The sequence below is a fragment of the Cariama cristata genome, unplaced genomic scaffold (genome assembly GCF_000690535.1).
Source record: "Cariama cristata isolate BGI_N322 unplaced genomic scaffold, ASM69053v1 scaffold1152, whole genome shotgun sequence".
NCBI classification, from domain to species: Eukaryota; Metazoa; Chordata; class Aves; order Cariamiformes; family Cariamidae; genus Cariama; species Cariama cristata.
In genome coordinates this window covers 21701-37634 of record NW_009602990.1, presented here as the reverse complement: position 1 = coordinate 37634, position 15934 = coordinate 21701, and the positions used below count along the sequence as shown (strand labels likewise).

At 38.0% G+C, this 15934-nt stretch overlaps 1 protein-coding gene across 1 annotated transcript in view; it reads left to right on the top strand.

The window, feature by feature from the left end:
• Positions 1-1489: 1489 nt before the first annotated feature.
• Positions 1490-15934, top strand: part of LOC104157572 (anosmin-1-like) — a gene marked incomplete at its 3' end in the record, with an annotated part of 31371 nt that continues 16926 nt past the window's right edge. Inside the window, exons 1-4 of the mRNA XM_009694965.1 lie at positions 1490-1663; positions 3279-3341; positions 6510-6732; positions 12097-12281. Of these exons, the coding sequence (XP_009693267.1) occupies positions 1490-1663; positions 3279-3341; positions 6510-6732; positions 12097-12281 (645 nt within the window). The remainder of the gene's footprint in view (positions 1664-3278; positions 3342-6509; positions 6733-12096; positions 12282-15934) is intronic.

Below are 15934 nucleotides of genomic sequence, written 5' to 3'. Positions count from 1 at the left end.
AAAACCTGGATGTGTTTACCTGCTGAATGGGAATAGTTTTCTTATAGGTGTTTTAGGTATTTCCTTGAAACTCTTCTTATTGGTGAGAAATGCTGTATGATTTCCTTTCAGACATCAAGGCTAAGCTAAACACCAGTGAAATAACTCCTGTTGGTCTGGGGGAGCTTTGGGTCAGGCCTTTGCTGAGTTGCATTGAAATTATTAAAAAAGTATTATCCAAATTTTAAATTTTAAGATGTATGCCTTTTTTTGTATTCTCTGAAGACTTGGAATTAAGAAAACAGATGTTATTACCACTAGTTCTGTCTCACATTTTCTTGATTTTAATTTTTATTATGCGTGGAACGATACCTGTCAGAAAAACCTTCAGCTGCTGTCAATGTAAGGCCTGATTCTACTTTTTCTTGAGAGAATTTTCAACTTGGTGCTTGCCTTGGCTAGATGGACTAAAAGTGGGGGAAATCCATAGTGGAGGGGCAAATATTTTGCTGCAGTACTGTGCAGAGCACTGCAAAATGTATGTCCTTCAGTAGACTCATCCTGATGCACATTCATAGCAAAGCACGCCAAAGATGAGAAAAAACACGCAACCCTTCGCAGATAAAAGATACAGCTCAGAGTGACACATGTAAATGGGATAAGAAGGTTTAACAGAACCGGGCAGGCTAAAGTTTATGAGGACAGAGAGTTTATTGGAAAGCTGAGATGTCTGGAAAAAGACAAATTTATGTACGCAATAGCCCTTCTTCAGAGATAGCATGTATATAACACATTGGATCTGGAACACATTCCCCTCTCCATATAAAAAACATCAGGAGAGACTTCATGGGGTAAAAAGATATCTCTCTACCTGAGATTATTGCCATTCAGAGTGTAAAGCTAACCAGACAGTGGGGAGGATCTCAAGGTCTCAGCTGATTTACAGTTTAAGTCAAGGACTCAAAGGTGAGACCTGGATCCAAGCTTCCAGCTTTTCCAGCATCCCACTTCAGAGGAACCTCGTAACAGAGTAGCTAAGAGGATAGATGCACAGACCTCAGTGTGTGCGAGGTGCTCTCATCTTTGTTATTGCAAGGTTAATAGCTACCTTTTTAGAAAGATAGTCCCAAACTTGTCTAGTGCAAAGTTACTGGCAACGTTTCCGTCTGTTAGCAGTTTTTCTCCAACCTACAGAATGGTACAGCTCCACTAAAGCTAGGCCATCAGCTTCTGCAGCAGCCCATGATGCTAGGTGAAGCCCAGTGTTCTGAGGACTCCTCATATAGCAGGAATAGGAAGAGTTTTTGGTTTATGTGTAGGTAAGAGCATGTACTCTAGTCACAGCCTATAAAGCTTATGATGGAGGCTTTATGGCTTGCTACGTCATCTGTTTTCCTTGGAGTATTCTGAGAGCAGTCAGATTGCAGGATACTGCTCAGCTGTGGTTCATTTTGTCCATCTTTCCTTGGAAGCGTCTGAGTTGAGATGCCCATCGTCTCTGCCCACCCTGATGGCAGGAGATACTGGGGCTCAACTGAAAGTAGCCTGGGCTGTCCTGAGTGGTTACTGCGACAGAGCAGCAGCCAGACAAGGTATCAAGAGTAGCCTGGGCTGTCCTGAGTGGTTACTGAGACAGAGCAGCAGCCAGACAAGGTATCGACTGCTGAAGCCTACTTACACGCAGGTAAAGACATCCTGGTATAAACTCTGTGAACAAACCTTCTGCAGCATACAGCATCTTGGTGTTTCCTGCCAGGATTACCAACTGTTTTGCTCTAGAGCCTGCAAGGAAGGTGATCCAGTCAGCATAAACTTGGTCCTAGTTGTCCTCTCAAGACTCTATATACGGTGCTTTAGTTACACTCTGTGTGGCTGTGCAGCAAGATTCAGAGAAGGCAAGGGTATGGAAATCCCGATAGCCTTGGGGAATCACTGACAAAGTCCCAGCGTGGTCAAAATGTTGCCCATTTTGCATTTACACCGTTGATAGCTCTGTAATTTGGGACTAAAACTGTCAGACAGTTAGGAGAATTGTAAAATTGGCATGACAGTGGATTTGGGCTCAAATGTGCGGTAACTACACCACAGGAGGAAGAACACTCTGGAATTAATTGAGCTTACTGACCTCAGTGACATTTTATAATGCATACTTCTAATTATTCTGTATACAGCACATTGTGAATTTTGAAGAGCTAGAAATTGAGTCTAAAATATCAAAATAGATAGAGAGAAAATGTTTGAGTGGTATTTTTCATTCCTGAAATATGTAACCTCTGTGACTAATGATTTTATTATATTTTTCAGGCTTTGTTGCTAGTAAGAAAAATGCTTAACTTTTAAACCACTTTTTTTTAGTACATTAATGGTACAGCCTATAGTATTCATGCTTGGTTTTAAATAGCAGAAATGTGTATGGATCCAATCTAATACTATGTATAAGGGAAACAAAGTATATGAATACTAAATTGCATCTCACAGGCCTTTCTTTTTGGTGCAATAAGTATTTTTCCACTATTACCAGAAGGAGTAGGTGTTATTAACTCCAACAATGCCAGTATCTTCCAAGATCATATGTCTAAGAAAGGAAGAGAAAAGGTTTCTGGATGTGAGTCTGAATTTATGTTTCAGCTGCAGTAAATGCTCTTAATAGTGTGATTTTATTTTATGCTGTGCTGCGAAGCTTGACTCTGGTTTGCAGAGTGTGAATCTCAACTCTCTGTATAACAATTACAGTAGAGGTTGAAGGTGAAGAAATGATAATTTGGTACTTGAAATAAAGTGGTTTTGCTAACAGACCAGTGAATATTGTCTATTTATACAGGAATAGCGGTTAAACCTCTACTGAGTTTACTCCATAGCTTGATGAAATAGTTTCTCACTTGAGAAGGCAATGTGCCTGTCTAATCTTTTGGCTGGTTAGAGAGGAGAAGATTTAACTTTCTGTAGTTTAGAGTAGTGCTTTTGACATTGTCTCTGTGATCCGGTGACACAGTGTTAAATGATACTAGGACCTAGATTCAATAAGGCAGAAAATAGGAAGGCGTATGAACAAGTGAGGCAATTGCCTTGTACAGTAAAAAATACTGGAAGTATTTCTTGTAATATAACCATGGCTTGGCATGACCTTGCTCTGACACCGTGACTCAATGACACAATCTTATCCTCAGGAGACTTGGATTTTTAAAGCCTAGTATTAACTTCCTATGGGCCAAACAAACAACTGGAGAAGAAATGGGGTCATTTGTGGTTGGTTGTTTCTTTCTCTTCCTGACATTTCTCTGCCTCCTGATTCTTCCTAGTGCCTGGAGCCCTGCAAAGAGTCCTGGGACCTGAAGAAAAACCATTGCCAAAACTTCTGTGAGGTACGTCAGCCCAAGGGCACTCTTTCTTACTTTGTTCTAGCTGTCTCTTTCATTTAAATTATTAGCTTCAAGGAGACAGCTAACAAACATGGGATTTGTACAGCATTTGCCTTCATTTGAAGGGATACACATATAACAATTCAGCCATATTAAGTTTAGAAAAAGGGGGATTTTTTGAGACCAAATGATTTATCTCAACTTGGAGTTTTAAGACTTGATCCAGCCACACTTACATAGCTTCTTTCAGAAAGTTCTATTAAATCCCTCCTGTAAGATGCTATTTCTATCACATGCCCTTCTGTCTTTTCTGGCCACGTCTAAGAAAGAGTATCTTTGTTTAAAAGATAAGGTGTCATTGTCTGAAAATCCTTGTGCAGGGCGGCTAGAAAAGATGGCTTTCCTGTATGTAAAAGTCAATCTGATTTCTAAAAGAATATCTCTCCAGGAGTAACTGGTTTGTGGACTCCTAGTTCAGAACACTGTTATCAAAATACACAATTATTCAGGAACAAGCCTTTGGAAAACTGTTTCTGAATCATGTTTCAGAATAATCTTGTGAATAAGCAAACCTCGATCAGTTAAACTAGTACAAAAAGGAGGTGATTTTATTGGATATAAAACATGGCTCTGCTATCTTGGTGGAAGTCCGCTGTTACATTCTTAACTGTTTTTTAGTACAAAATAGAAATATCGTCTCAGTAGAAAGTTGCTTTATTATAACTAAATCAATATAAAGATACAACTTCATTCAAGTCTATGAAGTCTATGTTTATGAAGATTTTCAGCTTTTCCTATAAAAAAATAGAAGTGACCCTAATTGCTATATTTCTCTCACTGATATGCTGTTTTAACTCCTCCCTCATCATTGTGGGCACTCTTTTTCTAGTACAAGAGTATGTCTTATGTTTAAATGTTTTTAACCATCATGAAGATGATTAGGAAAAGCTGTAATTTCAACTAAAAAAAAAGTTTGATCCAAGTATGTGTAAATAGGGATTACTGGGTTACTGATTTTTGTGGTTACATTAGAAGACAAAGTACAAATTTCTCATGAAGCCATTCCTTGTAAGAATTCTTTAACCTAGATTAATTGCTGCTTCCTCACATACAAAACTCTAGAGTAGTGTAATAAAGCGATTTTAGTGGATCTAATTTATGTCATTCTCGTATATCACCTCTCACTCAGGCTGTATGTTTGCAGATATGGGTGAAAATACGTATAAAATTGGTTTAAAAGGAAAACATTTGTAGAACACTGTTCTATTGTAGTTCAAAACAGTGAGCATCCCTCTTTGATTAGTGTTCTGTGGTTGAAGCTAAATTTAGAACTTCAAAGGCCCGTAATGAAGAGCAGCACATTTAGCAGCTAACTGAAAAATGAGCTGTGAAATAGGGTGAGGACGAGAAGCCTTGAGGATGTATTATGCCTCAGGGAGCTATAAAGTTTTTAATTAAGTAGCTGCAAATTTGTGATGTTTTAGGATTTGAAATTAGCTTCACACGCACAAAAGCATGGGACCACTTTCCTTTCTCTCAGACTCATGTATGCTCCATAGACATTTTTTGATTGAATTAAACGAGACTGTTTTCCTTTGAGAGTGTTTTCAATCTTTTTGTCTTTTGTAAAAAATCTGGAAGAAACAATTTAGCTTTGTGTTTCTCAACGTTCCTGCTTGGTATGTTACTTCTTATCCACCGAATGAGTGTACTAATGTTAAAGGAACCTTATGTGTGAAGAAGAAAAGAAGACAGTTTGCCCGACTCCCATTTTTTCCATAAATTCAGTTTCCTGCTGGTTTAGCTTCTTAACTGGCTAACCATGGCATCAGGTGCGTGTCCAAGGATCACTGGGGGCAGTAGGAGACATAAGGACTGCTCATTTTGGCAGCCTCTAGGCTGGTTAAGCCGTAAACCCAAATTCATCCTTAAAAGCCTGATTCAAAATTTCTGGACTGTTCTGTAGGACAAGATAGGAGAGGTAACATAGTGGCCCATTCTTGGAGCACAGTGACTTTGGAGAATAAACTAACACATAGTCTGTGAAACACCCGGACCTCCATAATAGTGAAGTCTTTCTCATTTTGCCAGAAATATAAGAACAGTAAAAACAAGCAAGTATAACATTTGAATATGGAAGGAAGTTGCAGAAGTTACGTGTATAGTTGGATGGAGAGTGGATTACAGTTCCTGTGTAGGTTTAGTAATCTGTAAATCAGATCTGTCAGAGCAGAAGGTTTATAGTTGCTCTGAGATAGGAAGGCAGTCTGTAGATAACCCCAGTTACATGGTTGCCCGTCTACAGTTCCACCAATCACTTTGAGGGAATCACTTCAGCTGTTTTTGCACCAAACTAAATAAAGCACCAGACAAAAGAGGAGATGAAATCCCCGTGTCACATACAACGTTCTCCCCAGGGTGCTAGATGCTATTTTTAATACAGTTTTAAGTGAACCTTGCAAACCTCCGAGTAGTACACATGCTATAAAATGTCTACGTCTTGAAGCAACTTGTCATATATCTAGGACTTCATTTCTCAAAGAAGTAGCATTTACTTTGAACTTTGTTCAATATATTTAAGGCTTATTTTAATCTGTATTTTGTGCTGATCATTTTATCAGAAATTTAATTCCATTTCCATGAAGAGTTATACAATTAGTAATATGCTGGCAAGAACATAAAGATGCTGCAGAATCTTCTCTTAGCCAACTCAGTTTAAACAGTATAATGAAACAAGATTTCACTTATTTATCTAGAGTGGCATTACATCAGATATTGTGGGTAAAGTGTTATGAAGTACAAAGGGAGGAATGTGGGGTAGTCCAAAAAAAAAAGACTGTCTGACCATTGCTTCCCCTTTGTTTTGGGAATGTTTTTAGTCTGTCATTGAGCAATCTTGTAGCGAGCCAATGTGAGGAAAACAAGGGAAAGCTGGCAAATATAAACAACTTTACTCCATTAAAGATGGTGGTCTTACTTGAGGGAATTCAACATTCTGTACTTGGAATGCTTTTCTGGAAGTGACTTGAATATATAAATCTTCGGGGATGGTCTTGCAAAAGCTGAAAATCTGAATTTTCCTTTAGGAGGTCTTGGAAAACATACAACTTTTTTTTTTTTTCTTGTTGTTCCTGTTGAAAACTTTATACAATTCTTTTGTTTTCCCTTTAGCCTCTTTTCCCCAAGAAGAATTACGAATGCCTAACTAGCTGTGAATTCCTTAAGTACATCCTGTCTGTGAAGCAAGGGGACTGCCCAGCACCTGAGAAGGCCAGTGGTTTTGCAGCTGCCTGTGTTGAAAGCTGTGAAGCTGATAGTGAATGTTCTGGAGTGAAGAAATGCTGTTCCAATGGATGTGGTCATACGTGCCAAGTTCCAAAAAATCTGTACAAAGGTAGGGATTATTAATATGTACTCACACTGGGCTAATAACTTCAGGCCATAATAAAGTCTCCTAGAAAACCAGGACTTCTGTTTCAAAGGAGTTTGTATGGATGGGAAGAAAAAGGAGAGGCGCCTATAGAAATGTGGCTGGACACTGAAAGGGTAGAAAGCCAGAGAAAAATGTTGCTCAAGTTTCTGAATTTTTTTCCCCCTGTGAAACCCCTGTCTGGAAATCTGTGGAATGTAAACATGTGGCTATTATGAATCATCTTAAGCAGAACAAACTTGCCAATTTAGGTGAAATCTCACTTAATTTGATGCAGATGAGAGAGAATGCAGCAGGAAAATATCTAACGATAAATAATTGAAGTCCTATTAATCACAAATAACATTTATGTTTATAAGCCAAGCAGGTAGGACTACCAAATAGGAAGTGTGAGATGATCTACTGAAAGAGCAAATCAATGCAGTATATTGGGCATTGGTGTTCTTAGTGACATAAGAACAAAATAATGAAAAACTATAATATCCACATATATATATTAAGTCATTATTTAAATCTAAAGCAATCTTATTAAAACTTTTTAATTCATTGAAGTCCTGAGATTCTGTGAAAAAAAGTTTTCCTTAACGTCCTTTGGCAAGAACACATAGACTAAGAAATTATTTGCTTAGATGAACTCCAGAATTTAATTTGTTGTAATCAAAAAAAGCTTTATACGTGGAAATATTCTGAAAATGTGCTCTTACTGCAGAACAATAAGCATTTATAAAAGGCATTTTCTTGTGCCACACAGTTGGAATGTTTTGTTAGAAAACAGTCATACTTCAGTGATAAAAAAAAAAATATTAATCAGTTATTTTTCTGATAGCATGGGCTCTCTGTGGAGAGCCTAATCACCAGAACTCTGAACTAAGCTCCAGGCTTAGGCCTGAATCCAGACTTTTTTTCCATCTGTGGATGGAAAAAACTGCTGAAGACAGTACTCAAAGTATTTTGAACAGCAGGCAATACTGTGATCCATCTGTGGATGGATAAATGATAAAATATGTGAAGAAGATGGTGATTTTATTTTTAAGTTCATTGCTTTAACTGAAATGTTGATGCATCTTTTTGAATGTTCCTTGTGAGGAGAATATATGTCAGAAATAATGTACTTTGACTTTTGAATTCTGTCTTTGAGTGTACAGGATGGGCCATCAGAAAGAACTGTCTTATTTACTTAAATAAATGGAGTAAATTTGGTCTAGAAGTCATAGAGGTTGAGTAAGCATGAAACTGCTGAAGACAGTACTCAAAGTATTTTGAACAGCAGGCAATACTGTGATCCAGATTTCCAGTGCAAAAGGGAAATTCTCTTGCTTCCAAGATCCTTCAGAGCATCCCCTTTAAAACTATCAGGAATTAATACATTCTTATACACAGCACCTTTCAAAATGAATTATTAAAATTGATCACTTAGTTATTCCTTTCGTCTTCTTGAGACAAATGACCAGAGTGATAAACTGGCATTTGTATTGTATATGTAATGATTCACATGATCAGGCTCCATAACACAACTACAAAGCTGGAAAAGGCAAAACCAAAACAAACAAACAAACAAACAAATGAAACAAGATGACATGCTTTTGGAGAGGACAGAGGATATGACAGGATACAATACATAGTATAACTGCACAGTGGAAAGTCTGTTACTCTTCACCCTAATTATACAGGAACAGAACTAACCTTCTCTAACATCTTATCATCTGTCTGCAGGAGGTGCTTGCTTGTAAAAGCATATATGTCTTGCAGAGGAAGGGCAAGCCCAATACCGTACTGCCTTCTTAGCTGATGAATTCAGCTAATTAGCCTCTTCAACCTGTCTTTCTGCAGCAAAGGACAAATAGAAGCGGAGCAGGCTTGCTATTCATTTCCTCCAGGGGTAAATGACCTTCCTGTCACTAAGGAAGAGCAAACTCTGCAAGCGTGACTAAGATCTACTGAATAAGTTCAGTACTTATTCTTATCATTTTGACAGCACTCACAGCTAGAAAATGAACTCAGATTGAATCTAAGAGTCTACAGAGGTTCCTATAGTTTCACTGTTGATCAAGCTCTGGAGATTAGTTACAACAGCAGATATAAAATACCCACCTGATTTGCTGGATTTACAAACTGCATTTGCCCTGTAGTACTGAATGCTAAAGCCCAATCCTAAAAGAATATTAGTGTGCCATTTTTGCCACCAAAGTCATCCTAATTGTTTATTGGCTTGCATTCACTATAATCTTCAAACTGTCCCTTATCATTGTATTTTTTCACCTCTATTGGAAGTATTACTGATCACTCACGTAGTTTTCACATTTTTATTTCCCTTTACTGGATATATGAAATGTTCTCTCCTACTCTTCTGTCATCTGCCTCATCCACCTCCTTTACGTCATCTCAACTAGTGAAGGACTTCAGAAAGTGTCTTTTCTCCGTGGCCTACCTATTTTTTTTTTTTATATGGACATAATGATGTTATAAATAACAGTAAGTGCCTAAAGTAGATTTGATACTTTAGAGATAGAAATGAGGGCAATATCTCTGCTTAGAAATAAAACAGTTTAAAAATGCAGAAGAAAAAAGAAGGAACAGAAAGGCATGGAAAATGTGTGATCAGGTTCACTTTGTCTAACGTACATGTATGCATCCCCAAGTAAGGACAAGGACATGTATTTTTTTCTACACACAGCTGGTAACAGCTGAAAAAATTACCCATCACCTTTTTCCTGTTCAGAAGTTAGTGATCTCTCAGGTGTGATGATACACCTACTCGTCTGAACTTCTCAGGACCTCTTTCAACAAAGATTTAGGGTTCATGCTGTCTAAACCAGCCAAACTAGTTTTGTCTGAAACTTGTAAGGGAGCAATCCATATAGCAAACCAAACTGCAGATCTTGGCAAGGTAAATTGTGAAGATTATGACATTTAAAGGGTATGATGGTATGACTATATCATAATAGGTTAGCTGGAGCCAGATGGTCACCCACAGTTTAAAGGCTCTTTTCATGCTTAAAGAAAAATAGTTTTGTATTAAAAAAACGATGTACAGTTTTAAAAGTGCGTATCTCTGAGTCTTTGAACAACTGCATTTACAATGGTACTGATGCCATGAATATGCCCTTTACTGTCTGAAACCCTTCCATGGAAACCTTTTGAATTCCTGGGGAATCACATTTAAGATACAGATTCTTATGATGGACCAGTGTGCATTTATTCTTCATGGCACAGAGATGCACGTGCTGTTTGAAAGACACCTCTAGAAACATTTTTCCTGGACTGTGGTATTGCACACATACAGCAATCAGTGATTTGAATTCTTCAGTTAAGTACTGCAGACTTCAGAGGACTAATTTGTTCCAGCACGATGAAAGGGCTGACCATTTACATAATAAAAAGCACATTGAAGACTAATTGGATCTACACATCTGGATATTAAATTGATGGTGCTGGTTCTACAAAAGTATTTTAAGATGCACTTGTGCTGCACTCGGGTTGTTTGTGCTGCTGCGCTCCATCTGCACGCAATTACGTAAGACCGGAGAGGCTGAGATACTTGCAAGCAAGGGAATCCAACTGCCCTAATGCAAAGCAGATGGAAGTTTTCTTAACATGCAAATTGTAGGATTATTGTACATCATAATTAAAAAAGGATTTTCAAATGTGGAAATCCAAACTGACATGTTCTCTGATGTTAGTTGTATTGGACTAAGACTGCAGGCTGTTGAAGGATATCCAGGGTTTAAACTTCTCTGATAACCAGATTTAAGTACTGGATTTTCCTCAGGTTGATTTTAGGTTTCTTCAAGGGCTACAAGATCCATTTTTATTTACTTGTAGCTAATTGTATAATCAGATTTAGGAGAAGACCTCTTGAAATATAACAGCGGTTTGTTCACCTAAGGAAATTCTGGTAGTCAGTCATCTGTGGCAGACTGAGTAGGAAGTAACTTATCAAACCAACACATACAGCTGGACTGATGTGGGCACCCACTGAATTAACAAAATAAATAAAGTGCATATGATAACTTACTAAGAAGGTTTGTATGTCAGCACAGAAATCTTATTTGTGACATATCCTGAAGTGACAAAATGCTGCACGCTCAAATATATGAGTTCCTAAAGTCTGTCTAGAGAAACGTATCTAACATTTGATTTGTTGATTTAATCAAAAGATGCCAAATTTGAAGAGTTGTTTTTTCCTTCAGGCTACTGCACATGTTTTCAAAAAGGTGATGTTACCAAGAGTAGAAACAACAGAAACAACTGTCCTTCAGTGTCACTGTGTAATGGGAAATTACTGTAAAATTTTAGAAAGACATCTTTGTCTCTGAAATGTAACAGTTGGGCAATATAGATTAGATACAGCATATCTGTTCCAAGGTGTCTTGGAATTACCTTTCCTAGATCTTTAGGGAAGAGTGGAGAGTGACACGTCATACAATACAGCTGCACGGGAGTCAACGAGAGCATGCTGCTATGGAGAAGGCAAACAGCTTTCTTAAGTATATTGAACTAATGTAAAATGTGTGAAATAATCCCGCCTCTCTAGTCTTCACTGGTAAGAGCTTAGACACAGTCTGCGTACAGTTTTAGGCTTGTCTTTGAAGAAGGGCTGTGGGCCAATGGGAGGGTTTCCGGAGACAACTGCAAGAATGATCAGAGGCCTAGAAACGCTGATTTAAAAGGAAAATGGAGTGCACTGTGGTTATTAGACTGAAGAAAAAAACATTCAGAGGCATGATAACAGTCTTCCAGTACATAAAAGGCTCCTCTGCAGATGAAAGAAAGAATCTGTTCTCCATGATCCATGAACATCATGGACAAGTATTGAGTTTAAGATGCAGTGGAGACTAAACAAGGTAGTGAGAAAGCTTTCTAATGGTAAGGATAGAGAACTAGTGGAACAGATTACTATGGGATGCTGTGGAAATTCTGTCATTAGATTTGTTTAAGGACAAATTTGGTGAAAAACTGAACAGATATAACTGATTCGGCTTGAGATCAAGGGGATCTTTCTCCAGGTTATCAAAGCGTATTTGGAAAGTGTTTTCTGTGAGAGCGGTTTTAGCTTATGACTTTCAGATCCTTTAGTTTTTAAATGAAATAAAGAAATAATTTTGAAGATTTTTAAAAACAAGTTTTACTGTTAGCAGAGATAGGTCAGCTGTAAGCACTTCTGAAACTCCCATGCTCGTTAGCCAATCTATTCCCACCTTTTTTCGTTCTGTCTGACCAACAATCTCCTCTTTTTTTAAATTATTGTTTATACAGCTTCATCTACATATGGTTTAATCGCATCTTGTAAATTACTCACATATTTTTGTCTGCATGTTCCTATTACAGGTGTTCCACTGAAACCCCGAAAAGAATTAAAATTCATAGAACTTCAGTCTGGAGACCTGGAGGTGAAGTGGTCTTCAAAATTCAATATTTCCATTGAGCCCGTGATCTATGTTGTTCAAAGGAGGTGGAATCAAGGAATCCATCCAAGTGAAGATGACGCTACTAACTGGCAAACTGTGGCACAGGTCAGTTCTTTGTAAAGCAATATGAATCCCTAGCTTCCAGACCACGATCTAAAGGTCCTCTTCAGATCGGAGAAGAGTTAGATCACATACAGGTGGGGAGGCTCATGCAGAGGGATCCCTTTATAGGGTCTCTCTCCAGGTCATGACAGAGCTGCAAACAGAATCCATATCTCCAACGCCTTACTTCACTGGTCAATGAACTATTTTCTAGATCTACTCAGGGGAAATGAACTTCATTATTTTCACTTCCAGTTTTTCAGTTACAGAAACATCAAATGCTTTTGGTATGTATTGAAAATGACTTCATGTGAATATACCAGTAAAGAAGTAAATAATGGTTTCCTTGTCCCCAAAAGAAAATATACTCAGAGGTTTATGTTTTCAAAATGAGTTTATTTTGTGGGTTTGCTTTCTATAGATAAAAATCTATAGAACTAGCTGAAGGCTTGATTTTTATAAGGCCAGTGAGCAGCCCTTTCTTGTAAGCACATACTTATGGTCTATTCAGATGGGAATTCCAAAGTCTCTGAAAGCCACAAATCTCTTTAAAAATGTAGCCTTAGATGCCAAAATCCATTGAAGGGAGCATATAAGAGACATGGTCCTTTTGAGGTCAATGGGACTCAGTACACAGTGTTCAAGGAATGGCTTCGGTCTTACCAAAAAGGTAAGAACTACAATTGGTGAGAAGGCTATTTAATTTTTTAAAATAAAACAAAGAGTGAAAAAAAGACTAAAACCTTTGTTTTTTGTAAAGTTGTTTTTTTCACATGACTCTCCCAATTTAGAAAAGCCTATGATGTCATACTCTTATCACTCAGTGCAATCCAGACTGAAAATGTAAGATTCATAAGCAAATGTTTCTTAATGAGAAGCAGCCAACAGAGCATAAATTTTCACTTAGTTCCTTCCCAGTTTCAATCTGTTTTTTAACATGCTGACAGTCCACCTGGATGGCAGAGTTCCAGTCATTTATCTTAACTGCTTCACCCTCATCCCTGCTGACAAGAAAAGTAAAATGCTGATTTTTAAGAGACCTGCAAAATGTCATTATAGCTAGGAAAAAAAAAGAAAAAGAGAATAAATAGAACCATCCACAAAATGAAGTAAAGAGTCTAAATTCTGTGACAATCTGTGTTCATTCTCAATTCAGATTATGTAGGAAAAAGCTATCTTAAAATAATGTCAAGCTTGTAAAAGTGAACCCTGACAAGTGAGGTTATTAGCTTCAGCATGGTGCTACAGGGCGCTTTCACTGTGTTAAAGTCTTGCTCAGAAAAAGTCACCTGCAGCAGAGTCTGGCATGAAACCCTGCTTGTGCAAGCCCAAGGGAATGTGCACACCTCCAAACTTGATGAAGTTGCAGTGACTTAAATTTATTATCTCTCACCTGAGGTGGAGGTCTTCAATCTGCATTGTCCACATTCAGCAAACAACCTCCTGCCCTTGCTACCAGAAAAATAGCATGTAGCAAAACCGGGGCAGGTCTGAACTACTGCTGTCTGTCATCGTGCCATGGGTATGTGCTAGACTGTAGAATTCCAACTCTTCTGGCTGGTGGACCCAGACTGCAAAGGTAGCACACTGCTGCGCTTTTTCTCATCCCAGAAGCAGACCTCGTGCATATTTCTGGAAGCATGCATGATATATGCTCCACAGTAATGGAGCATATACAAACCGCTGCCTTCTTCAGCGGATATACAGGAGAGAATGTGTCAGAAACGTGTTCCTGTGCAAGAGTGATAAGAACCTTGACAGCTGCCTTTCCTGGGGGTCTGTTACACGTGGGCAGAAGGGGCTGAGTTAATCACTGTGGCAGGAGAAGCCTCCTCCAACTGACATCTTTCTGAGAACTTTGCTGTCCCTTCTGCATCACAAGAGACCCGTGTTTGATTGTGTGATGGCCCCCACTGGGGGGGTCAGTTTAGAACAAGCTTCAGGATGCCTGGTTGACTTTGTGAACTGTGCATACCTTATGGGACGTACAGGCTGGGCACCCTTGAGGGGTGCTCGTACTCAGAATTTCTGTGTCTATAGAGTAACGTACCACCATGGTGTTTGTACTTTTAGACATCCTACCAGGCAGTCAAATTTAAGTGTGGCTGCATGCAATAGAATTTATTTTGCAGTATCAGCAACAAGGATGGATATCCAATTTGGCTAAAGAAACTGTGCACAGCCTCTGGGCTTTTCTTGTCCATATAACTGAGATTTTTTTTCTTGTATGATTCCAAAACTTTGGGATATAAGACCTTAATTATAGGCAAAGGCTACGAAGAGCTCATCCATCCATCTGAGAACTCCTGGGGCATCTCAGTCCATCAGGGGAGATGGTGCTGGCTCTTTCATTAATCTGCAACTTAAGTTAGAGAGCATGTAAAAAGCAGCCAAAGATCAAAAGGACTGTGGGTGAGGATCTGGATTTCTCTATGCCTATGCCCATATGTAGTGTATTTATGCAAAGTTATTGTTTGCACCTTCTTATAAGAAATTACATAATTTATCAGAGTTCCTCATCCAATATTCTGTTTTTGTTATCTGTCCAAGAAGAAATAGCACTATAGTTTTTAATAACTTTATTTTAAGGTGTTTACTTTTCAAAAAACCTTGCTCTTCTCTGTTGCCTTTACTTAAGCTAATTTGCAAGTAATTTCTCATGTCTCACATAAGTTTTTACTTGGTACTGAAAAAATAATTTTGAAAAAGTTTGTTTTCTTTGTATTGTATTGTGTCATCAGGTCTTTTTTGATGTTTTCTTTCAAGGAGAAAGGCTCAATCTGTTAATACATTATTTATTTAACTCTCCAAGTATATAAAGAAAGCAAACACATTGAAAACAATTTTGGTTACTCTTCACTTCAGGAAGAAGGGATTTGTTAACTTTAATTTTTTACTGCACATTTTTGGGAAAACTTGACATAATTAACCATTTGACTAATTTCCATTGGTTAATATAAAAATTACAGGAACTAAGATACTAGTTAGCCTAGCTAGATATGATGTCCAGTGTCCTAAGTGGTTATGCCAAGTTTCTTACACTACTGTTTTTTAAGGTTTAACCAGCTGAGCAGGACCTGCTGCACTGTCCCATGAGAATACTGTATATCTTGTGAACAAACTTATTCTGTTTGGTGCTAATGCTTTCTAAAAATAATAGTATTACTGTTTACATTGGAAACTTAGATATTTAATTGTATTAAGGTAATTAATGAAGTTAATTCAAATATGCCAGGTCAGTTATTTCAGACAGAACACATCTGTGTTGTGTGAATGGATGTCAAGTATGAGTGTGTGTATGTATATATGTACACATACACACACACATATATATTTATATGTAAACATATGGACAGACAATAATGAAGTTTACTTATTAGTTTATTCCTTTATTAAAACAAATAAGGGGCAGTATTTACTGCTAGCTCGATTGTGTTAGACTTTAGTGCTTCACCTTGGGATTGTCTAAACTCTGTGGACAACTAATCTTTCTTAAAGTGTAAAGTTTCTGAGATACCCAAAGTTCTGGCTCTAAGGATCACAAAAAGTTTCTCAGCCCTTGACAGTGAGAAATCCCTGCTGGAGCTAACCACCAGGCCTGTCGAAACGAAAGGTTTCTTTCTCCATCTCCCAGGAGAGGCTTGCTTTGGTAAGCA